We start from the raw sequence: 16,090 nt of genomic DNA, 5'->3' as shown, positions 1-16,090 counted from the left end.
GAAATCCTCCCCAAGAGATGTAGGAAAGTGCTTTATGAAAACTACTGCTTATAATCATGCAGGAATGATTTCTTATCTTCACTTAAATAAACCTGAAAAAGCAAGCAAGCAAACACCAGTGCAAAAGTCAGCATTAAGCTGGTAAAACAGATGAGACCTTGGGTGGGCTACATGGCAATTAATATTTGATGTCTAAATTCAACTCTTCTAAAATCCTTTTATTGGCTAGCAAGAATAGGCACATATGGAGCACAGCTCATGTTTATGTCTGCTGGGCACATCTGGAGCAGAGTTTGTGTTTATGTCTAGTTTAGGAAGAGATAAATTGTGCTTTAGAAATACATTTACCCACCCACACGTGGCTGCAGAAGTCCAGAGTGCCATATCAGATTAGCTGCTACAGACATCTAAAAATCTTTCATTTGCTCCACCCATCCCAAGTGGTGGTTGTGACTCTGTGTGCACCAGTTACAAATCACAACAAAGGAAAGCTTAGGTCTAGGACTGGACAAACTCTGCACTCCCCCATACAGCTACAGCAAATACAAAATGAGGTCAGGACCTGTAGTATGCATTACTCTGTTTGCAGTGGATAGAAATGGGAGTTTCTATGTCTTGTGTTTTTGTGATTCCTCACATCCCTATTCACTTGTTCTCATTTTCACTGTTTTTCTCACTTCTCCCTGCCCTCCCCCACCAAGTTGCTCTTTGAGAGGAGGGCATAGTCTGGCTGGCTGAGTGCAGAAATCCTGAGCTTCATTCCCAGTTTCATTAAGTGTCTCTGACATCCCTCACCCTTTGACTAGGTTGTTTATTTAGATTAAGCTTTCCAAGTCAGTGAAAAATCACTTAGGTCCTGGTCTTGCCTGAAGGGTCTATACTTTATGGAGATATAAGCTGTGAGCAATAGTACTGAAAGAAAGAGAGACCTCCCTACCCTGGAATACTTGCAGGAATTACAGAGTTCCTGAATTTCATTAACATTTGTTGGCTTGTGCCAACCCTTCAGCAGCTGGATAGCTCAGAGCCAAAAGAAAAGACAAGGTCCTTACCCCCAAAGTTCACCTCATTTCAGGGTTGGGAAGCTTAGAACAAAAGTATCCCAAGGTGAGAGTAGACTGGGTAAAGCAGGTGGAAAGCAGGGCAGATAAGGAGATAAGGGCAGATTCCTGTTTTGTAAAAGTCATTGATACTCTCCAGGACCAGCTTTGCAGATTCTGGAAGTGCTGAGCACAGCCACTTCTGGTTTTGCTAGAGACAATGGCAACACACCTTAGAACAAAGCAATTAAACAGCCATTCTCTATGGCTTGGTTACTGCTGCAGGTGAAGTCACAGGCAATATCCATTGCCACAAGAGGCTTAGCAAACAGCACAGGGATTTACAAAGGCACGAATGAAGATGAGAATAGAGAGATAAACTGGTAAGAAAAGACTGAAACAATTGCTTTTTAAAAAACCACAAAAGAATCTCAAGAGAAAAGCAAGAGATTAGAGTGCTAATTAAAAGAGTCTGCAGTGAAACTCTGAGTCCTTGAGTGATACTGTAGAGGAAGGTAAACTTAAGCTTCCTAGCACAAGGTACCAAATCACTTATGGTTTGCTACACTTGCCAGATGAGACTGTTTTAATTTAAACAGTGACCCAGACCTACTGCGATCACAGCACAGACCTCTGGCAAAAGCAGCTCTAAATCTTGTTCTCTATAGACATATCAATCACTTCTGAAAGCCTCTCAGAACTCAGAATCATCAACTAAAAGCCTCTATTCCTCTTACACATTAAATACCTTAATTAGGTTTCATTTTCACCCCTGCTTTATGTGTTTGTAACAGTATGCACTCTTAATGACAAAAAGGGCCTTCAAAGCACCTCAGAGGCCTCTGGGTTGAATCTTTGTTAAGGAACTAGCATTCACTAGGTCCCTTCCAATGAAGGTTAGTGTGACAGTTCCTTTGCTAAGGAAATGTCCTCCTACCTAGATGGACAATTTGGTAATGAAAGAAACTCACCACTTGGGATTTGGTAGTATCCCCTGTATTTCACAGGTTGCAAAATGCTTCCAGGAGGTCCCTCTTGTGGTTTACCCACACCATGGGATACAGAAGGAAGCTGCAGTTCAGTTGTGAAAACTGACTGGATTTATTCACTCACCCACACCCCACCCTTCCCCCCACCATCTCTTATCTCATGAAATACCAGTTAGGAAAACAGGAACAAATTAGTAACTCCTATATCAGAAAACACTTGTTTTTCTTTTCTAATGAAGAGGGACTGAAAAGATCAGTTCTTCATCACAGTTTAGTCCAAAAATAACAGCAAAATGGGACATTATTTAAAATACAATACATTGACAATTCTGCTTTGTCAAGTGTTCCTCCTCCCTTTGTGCTCTGTAATAGGTAAGTGTCTCCTTTTAGGTCTTGTTTTGTTATAGAAGTATAAACACACAGCCTATCAGCAACCAGCTGCTGACTTATTGCATTTAGTCTCATTTCCATTCTCTCAGTAATAACCACAGAGGACTTGAAAAATACATAAATATGCTATTTCAGGAACTAGGAAGGTTTATTGCTGTTTTGTGAACACATCCTCACAATTTTACCGTCACAATACTTCATACTTGCACAGCTTCAGAAATTCAACATCTCAAGCATCCACAATGTGAAAACAGAGTAGGAATTACTCCTTCCTTCCGTCCATTTCTTCTACACTATTAACAACGTCTGCACAGAACCACTTTCAATCACACAAGCACAAATCTGAACAGTCAACACTTGCTTTTGTGAGGAGGAGGCGGGAGGATCAGCATTTGGTGATGCAATCTGCAAGTTCAAGGTCACTGATGCTGTTTGCTACTGCTTGCTAATGCCAGTTTTATTAGAAAACCTTATGAGCATCCCCTTTGCTCGTATTTAATAATTCATGTAATGCAGGCTCACAAGACAACTCTCTGGTTTTAAGAGGCTGACAGTACACCAAACCTCATTTGCTTGGCTCAAATCAGGCAGTACCACCTCCAATGTAGTGCAAGGACAGAAAATCCCCTTAGTCTGGTTTTATCAGGCCCCATGCAAGACTGTTAGCACAGAATATTTTTAATGCAACTCTGAAAGATGACAAATACCTACCATGGTTTGTCAGTGTTTCAGCTCTCTCTCCCTCCCTTTCTCCTTTTCCCTCCTCCTTGGTGTCTTTGCTAAGCACTGTTTTGCCTGACAGAACCTCTTCATAAGCCTCCGAGTCTCTTGACAGCTCAAGAGTTCATGCAGCCAAGATGCTCTGGGAGTCACTTTCTGTAATTCACCTGCAAAAAGACAGAAACAACTTGAAACCAGAAGAAACAGCATGTCAATCCCAGTGAGTGTCCCATGCAGGACATGAAGTCAAACTACTGAATAAAGCAAGGAGGCTTTAAGATGGGGAAGCAGTCACTGCTTCCCCATCTTATTCCTGAACAAGCAGATGTCACTGTGTAAAGCAACTTTTAGTAGTGTGCCCACATGTATGTAACGACTTTCCCATGCCAGTTAGAGCTTATCTCACTGTGGTTTGTCAGCCACCTGGCAATCGAAATTTCTGATATGAGGAAGATTGGAAATCCAACATCTCAAGTATGCTGTACATGAAACCAGCTCAAGAAGACTATTTTTATGTCACAGCACATTAGGAATCAAACACACTGTATTTAATAATCAAAAGGTAATTATCTGTTGAAATCCCCAGTGCAGGCCTTAATCCTGAACGTGTCAGATGCAGGATAACACAAACCAAGACTTCAGGTGGCAGTAACTGGAAGTTGTATTTGAAGACACACAAATGCATTATAACAAACTGAAGACTTGTGAGAATTTTCAGCTGAAGTCATCCACACCTCCTTTTCTGCCTTTGCACTGCTTTTCACAGCACACAACATTTAGAAGATCCTGCAAAAACAGCCCTCTTGTACTAAACTAGGAAACAAACACCAGCACTGGCAGCATAAGGGACTGCAAATAAATGCTGTGTAAGACAGGAGAGCAGAATAACAGATCAGGTAACGTGAGAGAGGAAAGCATAAGCTCATTGCAGAGCAGGAAACTCCAGTTACTGCAGAATACTCCTGTTTTCCTTTCACTGCACATATTGTTGCATCAGCTTTTCTGCAACATTTTGAAGCAATTGGAAACCCTGTCAGTAAATTTCTGCAGACTGACACACACTAAAATGTTTTCCTTTCCTCCTGTATGTCATTTCTCCTTTCCTAGCAATGTGTTAAGTATTGTCTGTCAGAGAATCCTGACATTGTTAGAGATTAAAAGCATGTTTGGTAACAGCAGAGGGATAGGAGAAATTACTTGAAAGCCAAGTAGATGCTTAAACCTCAGGGGTGCAACAGGGAATAATTAAAATCTTGCATCCTATAGAGATTTGAATATGGCAGAGCAAAGGCAGTAACAAATTCCTTCTTTACTCTTTTCCTATTTAAGAAGAAATGAAGCAGGTTTATAGGACCAATAACTTTGGCAGCAAGTGCCTAACAGTTGTTTGTATCTCACACCACTGAATTTCAGATGTAGGACTGGGTTAAAAAGAAACAAAACAAAAGGCCAGACAAGAACACTGTTGTAGGAGCCTGTCTGCTCCAGCAGCTAAAGATCACCAAGGAAGAAATCCCAAGATAGTTAAGCACAGTATTACTAAAAATACTTGGGAAAAGCAACTTAATGAAAACCCTGAAGACCCTCACTTCATATCACAAAGGCTATAGATCCTACCATGGTGTATCAACGCTCTACCAAATTGCTTCCCAGAAGGGATCAAGGAAGGGGATGTTCTTTTGCAGAACCAGATTCTTCTCTTAAAAGATCCTGAAAGCCAAGCAGGGACAGCTGGGAGGAAAAGTAAGCAAAGATTACTGCCTTGGTACTATTTATTCTGAGCTAATCATAAGCCCTTCCACACTTAATAGCCTTTCACCATCTCCAGAAGCAACCAGACTCTTTATGAGGTCTTTTTGTTTTGCTTTTCTATAATCATAATAGTATGCTTTTGAGTCACCAGATGGCAAGCTAGAGAGACTTTTGTGAAATATGTTTCTAGATCATCTATCTATTTCAAATTAGTTCTCTCTTCAAACTAAATTCCAGCTATCTTCACATGCTCTTCTTCCCTGTGACTCCTACATGTCACATTTCCAGTTTGCTATCTTCTCTGGAAACTGTAACTTGGCAATTCCAGGCAGAGAGAAGGGCACTGGAATGTGTTGCTGACTTCAGCATATGCCCAGTACAACATCTCTATAGACTCCAAGCAACACTCCAGCCTGGCCTCCTTCTGAAGAGTACTGCAAGCTGTTGCTTATCAGCTCGTACAGTGGATGGAAAGCAGATGGACAAAGATAGCTGGCTGAGCAAATTCTGGTGCTGCAGTGAACTGCAGAGCAGACTGTTGTCTAGAGGGCAAGTCTGCAAACCACCTCACAAGCTCTGGAAAGAGACATACCCTGGGGTGCAATTCTAGATGTGCTGAGTGCTTTTCAGTGTCCTCTGAAAACCTGAAACAGATCTAAAATAAATGTTTCACAGCTGCGATGGACAGCAGAGGTACCAGCACCTCTCACTACTCTGCCTTAAGCAGGGAGCAACCATCCTGTTCTCAAGGCAGGTTCAAATTTCAGGGACAAGTAAAAGTTGTTGTATGAACATAGTTACCAGTTTGATTCTACCTGCCCTTCTTCTCAGCAGGGAATAGCTTGCGTGCATCTACAGCTGTATTATGAAGGGCTCTTTATCATAAAACAGAAAGCTGAAGGGAAGAAAATAAATCCTGAAAGTTGAGTTGAAGCTGATACACATCTCTCAAGTCATTAGCATCCTAAGAATATTTCACAGCAACATGCACAGAAGTTAAACCCTAATATAGCAGAGAGAAAATTTTCAACAAAAGCACTAAACAGGAGGGAGTTTACTACGAAAGTGCAGACACAATATACAGAACAAAGTACATCTGACAGCATGCAGAATTAAATTACGGAAAACCAAAATCAAATCTGCTCCAACCATATGGACTAAGGCAGCAGAACATAGCTCAGCACCAAACACATCAGAAAGCATTATGTGAATTGAGCAGCAATTCCATAAATCCAACAGTCTCATTTTACTAGAGGGTACAGCAGATATCTGTCCCTGTATCCTAGGGGAAGTAACAGCTGATGCCCAGACTAAAAAGCGCAACATTCAAATGCATGGCTGTCGAACTCTGGGGCTGCCACCCACACTTGTACAAAATTTCCCAGGAAAAGCTACTAGCACTACCAAGACCTTGGTGACCTTGAGAAAGTCACTTCACCTCTGCATCATCTGGCCCTAAAGCGTAAAAACAGAGTAAATACTCGCTGACTCCAAACCAGGTCACAGCACAGCAGAGCGGAGTCTGCAGTGTGGTTTAACGCCACTGGGGATTTGACACATTAGAAATGTTATTAAAACACCATGACAGTCTAACAGTGTTTCCATTAAACATCCCATCCTTCACAGATGAAGTTTATGCTTTGGCACATGATAAGGAAAAGTATTTCAGATGAGGCCTTTGTAGCAGGATACACTCCTGCATCTGGCAGCTGTGTTCCCAAGAGACAGATATTTAAACAGCCAAAAGTGACGAATATGCTCAGCTACCTTTGAGTGCTTGTGAACAGAAAAGTGAAAAAGCAGGAGAAATAGGTACTTGCACTCCATGGGGACTGAAATGCAGTAACACAATCAGGGAGTTATAAACTAGCTTCCAGAAGGAGGCATGAACTATGTTTGGCATCCTGACATCTCCTCACGGCACAGAGCAGTACCTTGCATGGACGCACTACTGGTGCAAGATAGAAGAGGAACCCAAGGTCACTGGACTCCAGTCCTCCAACCCCTCCCTTTGGTGAGCTGCTGCTTAGGCACCTAGCCAGGCCAAGTAGAATACAATGGAAATTGGTTTAAAATGCTATGTCAAGAGGGCACATGCCAACAATACTCAGCTGAAGCATCAAAACCACCCTCCACCCTCCTCCTCATCTATCCACCCTTATACCAGTATCTGCCCATGAGAACGACAATTTACACCACCCTAAGATCAAAGTTTATGTTAACAGAGCAGCAAGGACAACTAAGGTTGCTAATAACAAACCAGTGAGTATCTAACACAGCCTGGGTGTATCAGACACAGCAACAGAAAAGAGATGGAATTTGTATCCTTATTTTTGTTACCTTCAAAAGTCAAAAGAAGAGATTTGCAGCTTTAACCTGGAAGTTTATTTTAACCTCTGCTTTGCATTCAGGAGACAGGTAATTTTTTTTGTCACACCACACAAAGTGCTGCTGAAAATATGTTGTGTTTTTCTGCAGTATAATTTTATGGCTGGCCTTCTGCCAAGAGTCTTTCTGGCAGCATCTCCCACAGTTGGAAACTGTGTATCTGGGTCAGAAAAGACAAGCCGCTTTCAGAACAGCTCAATACATTTGGCAGAAATGCTGATATTGTAATTGAACTCTTTCAGCAACTCTTTTTATGATGTACCCAGACACCAAACAAAACAAGATCTGCAGTGTTGATTAATGTCAAAATAACTGACAGAAATATCAAAATAGTTTTCCCTCATGTTAAAAGAATCAACAAACTGAGGGCAACCGATAAGAAATACAATTCATGAGGAGCACGGGGCAGAGAAATCTGCAAAGTGCGACTGACCTTCCACTTGTGCAGATATTGACCGTTTGGATTCGACTCCCTGTACGCCAAACAGAACTTGTTTCTTTGTTCTTCACCACCCTATCAAGAGAAATCCTTCCCACTCAACCATAAGCATTCTGTATAGAAGTGCAATTGTAACACTGGGATGCATAGTTAGTAAGACTCAGGCTGCTTCCAGCAATATTGGGCATTCGGTTTCACCTGCAGACTCTATATTCATATGAGTTTTATTATGTTCCAAGTAATGCAATTCCTGGCAAAGTTGCATCTGGGTTAGTCTGTTAGAAGGCTGGAATTTTCCAGCCAGATGAATACTCACAAAGCAATGCTACAGTTAAAAGCTGAAAAGCTACTCAAAATCTTACACTTGATACAAGAAATACTTGAGTCTGGTATTATTCCTGCCTGTTCAGCTCTCACAATTTGAGAAAAGGCTGCTGTGCTCAGGAATCTCTCAGGAGTAGCCTCTGTCAGGTAGCCCCAACACCCACCTTTAACAAGGGCCAAGAGTAGGATAGGGTGGCATGCTTGATAAACAGATCAGGAATCATGGCACCTGTGATCACCCAAATGGAAGAATCAAAGTCACGTTCCAGAGTCTAGAGCTTTGACAACACTTAGAGTGCAAGGCAAACAGCTGCCCACTTGTCAACTGCTAGAAGAGATCCTCGAGAGAATTCAGCTGTGCCAAGAACAGGCATGGACAGAGAACCTGGGGACCCTTTGATCAAAGATGAAATTGAAAATAGGTGAACATGTGGTTTTCCCTCCAGACTGCAAGGAATGGAAAACCAGCCAAAGTAAATCACACTGTAAAGTAAATAAAGAAGTTGAATAATTAAAGCCAAGCAATCATTTCATCTAGATTAATATATTAAGGTAAAAGGAAAGAGGGATGTGCAGAGCATAGCTCATATTTTTAGCTCCTGGAAAGAGGGTGAAGAAAAGTTGGTCTACAGGGAAATCATCACTAGCCTAACAGGAAGGTTAAAAAAGGAATGCAGAGGCACAGTGTGAGCACACATAGGATCATTTGAAGAAGAAAATGCTGTATTTTATATAGAATCACACATCCAATCTCAGAAGTACACATTTGCAGAAATAACTGTGGATACCAAATTAAAATGTACAAGAAAAATAGCTTTGGAAGGAATCTAAATCCTTCTCCTTTAGGATTTAAGATACTATTCACTACTAAGGACAGGAAGATATATCACCAAATTCACTAAGTGGTCGTAAGAGCAGCACACCAGTTGCGGTCCTCAAGGTAATTTTACATCTCCCTCTCCAGATTTTTATAGGGGCTCATGTTCCCTGGCAGCTGCACAATACCCAGCACATCAGTCACAGCTGGTACTACAAAGGGTCTTTAATGGAATACATTCAAAATTGCCTCCATCTCTTGGTAGGAGTGTCAAGATGCAAAACTGAATAGGCAGACCAGGTGCAAAAAAAAATGAAAAACTGGCTGTTGACACTTAAATTTTCACATAATAATTAAGAGCAAAGCATTCAACTGAGACAAGGCAGAAGCCACCACTGGTTTCTCAGTGTCTGTGAAATGTTAAACTGACTTCTGGCTTCTACAATCCCAATGTAGTCATTCCTGCTCTCCTGGCTAAACTGGACAATGGGAACCCCATGCTGCTTTGCAGTACGTGCCTGCTTGTGAAGCAGTCATGAGTTAGCAACCACACTCAACATCATTTGAAATTCATAGCACAGGCTACATTAATTTACAGCTGAAGAATTAACCAAATTAATAAAAATGATTACATTACACTGAAATGACACTCACCATCTGCAATGTCATTTTTCCAGACAGAACTGGTTTAAGCAAAATTCTGGATCCATGCCTGGAATTACATAACATTCTCCAGAAGAGAATCACAGCTCTACCTCCTCAACCACACAGTGCAGTTTAGTGCCATGTTGGGCTTCTCACCACCCAAGCCCAGGCCTGCAGTTACATCTCAGCACTAAAGCTTTATAGACTTTCAAACTCCTAGATACTTCCCATGTCCATATTATTTGGGTCCACTTCCTTACCTACAAGGCTTTCTTTGCTCCAGAGCCATAATGGGAAGCAGCCACAATGTTTAAGAGATTAAGAACAGGGACATTCCTTCTCTAGCATCCTTCAGCTTTACTGAAATAGCTGCAGTGCCCCAGTTTCTTTCCTGCTATGATTCATAGCCCATAGACTACAGGTTGACCTGAGCTGCAGCCTATCAACTAACTACATTTGACACACACAACCAGGATGGGGAAATGGACAGCAAGATGTTGAGCGTCTACCAAGAAAAATGTGTCTTCCACAGAACTGTGAGGCCAAAGGCACACAACATGGAAAAGGCTGGAAAACATGGCATTCCCTTCCTATGTTGGTAATAAATGAGAGAGACAGAGAAAAGACTACTGCCACTTGTATTAGTGGTTACACTTTTCAATTTCACAAGGCAACCGCATACCGTGCTTGCTCTACTGGCTGTTCCCTGCTCCCATTCCAAGCTAACACAAACCTTGGTAAAGACTAAGATGAGAAAGAAAACCAACATGGATCCCAAATCTGTGTTATTTACAACACAATTCAGTAATTCTTGCTTACAAGTAGTACAATGTCAGTGCTACATTTGAGACCCCTGGTGAGACCCCACCTGGAGTACTGTGTCCAGTTCTGGAGCCCCTATTACAAGAGGGATGTGGAGGTGCTGGAACGTGTCCAGAGAAGGGCCACAAGGATGATCAGAGGGCTGGAGCACCTCTCCTATGAGGGCAGACTGAAGGAGTTGGGGCTGTTCAGTCTGCAGAAGAGAAGGCTCCCAGGTGACCTAATTGTGGCCTTCCAGTATCTGAAGGGGGCCTGCAGGAAGGCTGGGGAAGGACTTCTCAGGATCTCAGGTAGTGATAGGACTAGGGGGAATGGAATGAAGCTGGAGGTGGGGAGATTCAGGCTAGATGTGAGGAGGAGGTTCTTCACCATGAGAGTGGTGAGACCCTGGAATGGGTTGTCCAGGGAGGTGGTCGAGGCCCCGTCCCTGGGGGTGTTTAAGAGCAGGCTGGATGAGGCTCTGTCCAGCCTGATTTAGTGTGGGGTGTCCCTGCCCATGGCAGGGGGGTTGGAACTAGCTGATCCTTGTGGTCCCTTCCAACCCTGAATGAAACTATGAAACTATGAGATTCACATTTTCCAAATGTTTACATAGTTTCAACCTCAAAATGGGTTAGTTGTTTTTGCCATGGGTTAGTTGTCTATTGCCATGGGTTAGTTGTTTAGGTAGGTTGGATTGGTCGATGGGTTGGACATGATGATCTTGAAGGTCTCTTCCAACCTGGTTTATTCTAAATAAATAACAAAATACTAAGTTATTGAGAGCAAATGCTGTCCTTCTGACTCAAACTTCAGCAACTGTTAGTGGCAAAATTTAAACAACAGTTTCTCTCCTAGAATGTCTTCCCTTAAATCAGTATGTAAAGAAGCTGGCATTTTCAATACTGCAAACCCACACTGGCTACAGTGCACATCTGCCTCTCAGTCAGTTGAAACATTCATGACTCTCCACTTAAATGCATTTTCCAGCATGTCAGTCTTGCTGCTTCAGTGACCTTTTTTTTTTAATTAGAGAGAAGATTTAAAAGAATTTGGAAAAGACTATGATTAGACTCTGCAAGTATAGTGCAAAGAGCTCTTGTGCTCTCAGCCAACACCCAGCCTCTGTCAGATTTTACAGTGATTTAGTTCCACTATGACTACTGAACAAGTTCAAGTTAATTTTTTCACTTCCTGTCTAATTGGCTATTTTGTCAATAAACATCTTGTCAAAGGTCCCAGGCTACTAAAAGCTGCTGCTTTTTTTTTTCCTTGCTATCTCATATCCGTCCAACCCTGCTACTTTCAGTTTGTTTACCTTATTCTCCTGTGTCTTAGATTATTATTTTCAGGGAATCCTGAAGCTCAATGTCACAACATGTAATGCTACAGAAGTGTCTGGAAAGAAAAAGTTACCTATGATCCTAGAGTGTTTCAGGAACAAACGCCTCCTTTTGAAACACTCTTCCTTCACAAGGCTGTGGGCATGACCCCATACAGTCTTACCAGCCCAGAGGAGCCAAATCCTGTCAGTTCCACCTGCAAGGGCTCGTTGCAGCCCTCAGCAGGCACAGCACCCTCTACTACAGCAAAACAGAACCTGCAACTTAATTAATGGATTTCTTCCACATGACTTGATTTTGATTTTGATTTTGATTTGATTTTGTAAATCACACAAAGGGGGGAAAGAGGGATTTTCAGCAGAATTGTTTCTAAAAAGCACATGTTCAAAAAAACTCAGTATTCAACAACAATGAATCAGTGTTAGTAATGGATGCATGTGGAGTGAGAAAAATGGTAGAAATACCATCTGCCAGGAAGAAGCTACCAAACTGCATGCAGAAGATTGTGCAAGAATACCTACAACAAAGAGCAATGGGGAGGAGTACCCTGGCTACCATCAGTGTTCAGATTTGTAACACAGTTATTTACTCCAGATGCATGACAATGCTACCAAAAGATTTGAATTAATTTTGGCAAGAAAGCTATCAACAATATCCATGATGAAAACAAAAACCCCACCACCACACCACCATGTTAGCTGGGCAGAGAAGTCACTGTTGGTCAGACATCAGTGACTTAAATCCACTATTTAGGTCTTGAAGATTTTGCAATAGGAAGTCCTAGCTTACCTAAGAGGAAGAGACAGCCACAAATGCATTATAGATTTACAGAACTTTTTTATATACATAAATTGTATTTCCCTGGAATACCTTAAGAGTCTAAGAATACTTTAAATTGGCTTAATCCAGCATCTTCTTGCCTCAGCAGAGCTGTGCTGCATTTGTGTGCTGTCAGATCTGCCAGCTTCGGTTGCAAAACTCATCTATTACTCTTCTCTCCAGTTAGCACAGCACAACTATGTGAAACTAACGAAAAGAGGACAGCTTTAGCAGGGACCATCAGCAGTGGCAATGCTCAGTTTGTGGCCCACCACTTAAGCTGCAAAACTCAATTTCTCAGAGTAAGTTACACCTGTCAGTCTCATCTCACAAACCTCCTGAGAGGAGTAATAAATTCCACAGCCTTTTTTGTTTGCTTGCTTTTGTTTGCATTTTAAGTTTCAATATGATAGTAACAAAATTAAGCTTAGGTGTCTATAGCACTGTATTGTCCAATGTCTGCAGAGAACACAACTGTCCAAATAATTGGATCTTAAACTTGAGAAGTTACATTCCATTTTGTCTTTTGGAGGGGGCAGAAGCTTTGGGTATGAATCTGCCAATCCCTCCTAAAGGCCATTTTTAGGAACATGGACACAGATTTGCTAGCTTGGCCTTTTTTTTTTCTGTACATTAGTTTAATCTCTCTTCACAGATAATGATGAGTGTGACACTGTACTCAAAACAACATGTAAGACACTTCTTCATCTGTTAAGAGAAGGCTTGCTCAGTCTTGGCCCTTCACTGTTTTCTTTAGGTCAAGGATTCATCATACCTTGTTCTCCCTGGTAATATTAAGCAACGCATCTCTAATGAGCCAAACACAAAGCTATGACCAGCATTGGTGTCTCAGCCCCAGGCACTCGCTCTTTAGTGGAGGTTAGTAACTCGACATCCAGGTTAGGAGACAGAAGTGTGTGACAGCAAGCTGCTACAGCTCCAGTGTAAATGAGGGTCCATGCCTGGCTTTCTCCCAGCGAAGCAGGCAGACCATGGAATCAATAGCAGCATTCAAAATGCTCTCAGCTATGCGGGGAGATCGATTGACAACACCAAAACTCTCACTTTCTCCCCAAAGCTCCCTTCATACACTAGAGTTGCTAAAAGTAACACTTTTACTAACACAATTACTGTCAAGGAAAAGATTAGAGAAAAACAATCTCAGTTAGCTTATTTGAGGCCATTTTGGATCTAGCCAGTTCAGTTCCCTGGATAACAGGAAATCTGCTGCTACTAAAAGCAACAGTGATGGATTCATTGTATTTTGTTTTTCAAAGGAAGGTGCTCTTGGAAAGCCACAACCTGGCCAGCTAGGACAGTGCACAGTTCAAGACGTAGTGGGCAGGATCAAAACCAGAATTAAGTAACAGCTACTGTACAAACTGATGGTGTTCTGCTAAACTGGGCAAGAGGATAGAAAACCTTTCATCCCTCAGTGAGGAGTCAGGAGGAATACTAGATTAGTCTTGCCTGCTTAGCCACCGATGAAAAACTGCATCTGTGTCACACTACCATTACAGGACACCGCAGCAAGGAAAACAAGAACTAAAGGGACAAGAACATTGAACTCTGCTCTTTGTCAGCACAAAAACCCCACAACAACAACAACAAAACATAAAAAAACCCCAAAGCCAAAACAAAAAGCCACCAAACCCAAACCAAACAAACAAAGCTGAAAAAACTGCTTGGTTTTCAGTGTAAAACTATACTTTATTGGTAAGAGAATGTCAGATTATGATGCCTTCAATCTAACTCATTCCACGGTTCAAACAAAATTCAACTCTAAAACTGCTAAATTATTTTATTATTATTATTTAAAAGAAATTATAGATTTGTTGCTTTGTGCACTGTATGAGCAGCACTTGCTTCTGCTACTTGACCCTGGAGGTGTTTAAGCCCAGGCTGGACGAGGCTCTGGCCAGCCTGATCTAGTGTGGGGTGTCCCTGCCCATGGCAGCGGGGTTGGAACTAGATGATCCTTGTGGTCCCTTCCAACCCTGACTGATACTATGATACTATGGCTTCTTCTATTCACTTTGCCCAGCTCCTGTTGTGGAAACAAGTGTCTCTATATTGGGGTTTCTCAGTGAAACCTTACTGCAACAGAGCATTCAGAAGCCAAGAAGAGCCATTTAAAAAAGTTAGGACTACGTTAATTAACTGCAGAAACACATTAAAGAAAACAATAAGAAGGTTTAAGAACATTCTGGCTTGCTTTGAGAGAAACAAAAAGGAAGTAAATAAACCTAACTAGTACTTTTTCACTTAGCATTTTGCTCTGATGCATTTAGAACTCAACATGATGCAGGATCGTGAAAAGAACGTCAGAGCCACCAGTGCAGAACCCTTGACACAAAGTTGGCCCTGAAATTTAGTGGACAAACACTGCCAGACATTTTGAGGCTTTACCAAGACAAAATCCACAAGTTAAATTTAGAATGATGATTTCTGCAGGCACTCAGATGTTTCTCTTCTAAATTTTCTAGAATTGCAAATTAGAACTTGGCAGACTTCAAACTGACCCAGCATGTGGCTTCTGTAATCCAAATCATATTCCCTCCTATTATTCTGCAAAACTGTTTGGGAAAAAATTCATGCCTTTCAACACATGGTTTCAGACAAGTGACAGCAACTTTCCATTTATCTCTCTGCTAACAACAACAAAACTTCAGTGTTTTTTCCTCTTAGCTTTTAATTTTCACGGCAATATTCTATTAGAGGAATCAAAGTTGACTCCACTGGAGAGTAAGCAGAGTTTGTTGAATGACACTACCTATAACTGTGTTAATTCCAAGTGGTTGTGGCAATGTTTTTTCTGTTTACCATGGGGAGACTATATCACATTTCTAGACTCTGATCTCATTCATAAATACAGCAACTAGATACTCACCAAAGCATGCAGGTGTCACCAGGATGCCCTGTGCAAGAAGCTGGCAGTCCCTGCAAGATCCCTAGCATTGACTCTGCAGCCTTTCATGGTTTTTTGCAACACCATGAACAACAAATTGAACAGCTCAGAGGTTACAAAACAAAGAAATCTGGGAAACTACCTCTCCATCTACTGGTAAACTGACAGCACTACCCAACAATCCACTGCTAACCTGTGGGGGACAGCAATCTTCTGGCTGGACTTAATAGGAGAGACTAAAAACATTACTCTGTCTCTGTCATTTTGATCGTAATGTCAAGTTTTAACATGCTTTTGTTAGCAAAGAAATAATGAAATCAGGCCTTAGCTACATGCACAAGAATTTCACAACACTTTGTAAGCATTATTTCTGCAGTTGCTGGAATAGGTGTAAATGTTATACTGTTTATATCTGGCAGAGACCCCATTGCCCAACAACTTCATTGACTTGCCCAGTGCCATAGTAAATCAGTAGTAGGATTTGGAAGGGTAGTTAGTTTTTCATTTCCTTTCATACACACCAAGCACGGAGCACGCTCTCTCTCCCCTTCTAGCTTTCCACTCATTACTTAGGCTTCTTCAGTTTGATTTGAACAGACACTGCATTGCTGACTCTTTGTATTCCCTCTCTCCTCACAGGAACACAGCCATTCTTCACAGGTCAGCTTGGCAAACTGTCATAGTAAAAACTTGACAACAATTACCTGTAGATTCA

The 16,090-nt window shown here is 41.6% G+C and overlaps 1 protein-coding gene across 7 annotated transcripts in view; it reads right to left on the bottom strand.

Moving 5' to 3' along the window:
• The window catches only part of STRBP (spermatid perinuclear RNA binding protein), a 61,489-nt gene that overhangs the window by 32,470 nt on the left and 12,929 nt on the right, over positions 1-16,090 (bottom strand). For all 7 annotated transcript variants that reach the window (XM_068155789.1, XM_068155792.1, XM_068155786.1 and 4 more), the window contains exon 2: positions 3,131-3,306. In XM_068155789.1, the coding sequence (XP_068011890.1) occupies positions 3,131-3,133 (3 nt within the window). In that variant the 5' untranslated portion in view covers positions 3,134-3,306. The remainder of the gene's footprint in view (positions 1-3,130; positions 3,307-16,090) is intronic.

Source organism: Melanerpes formicivorus, unplaced genomic scaffold (assembly GCF_026170545.1).
Source record: "Melanerpes formicivorus ecotype bairdi unplaced genomic scaffold, bMelFor1.0.p_v2 SCAF_33, whole genome shotgun sequence".
Taxonomy (NCBI): domain Eukaryota; kingdom Metazoa; phylum Chordata; class Aves; order Piciformes; family Picidae; genus Melanerpes; species Melanerpes formicivorus.
This window is presented reverse-complemented; position numbering and strand designations above follow the sequence as displayed.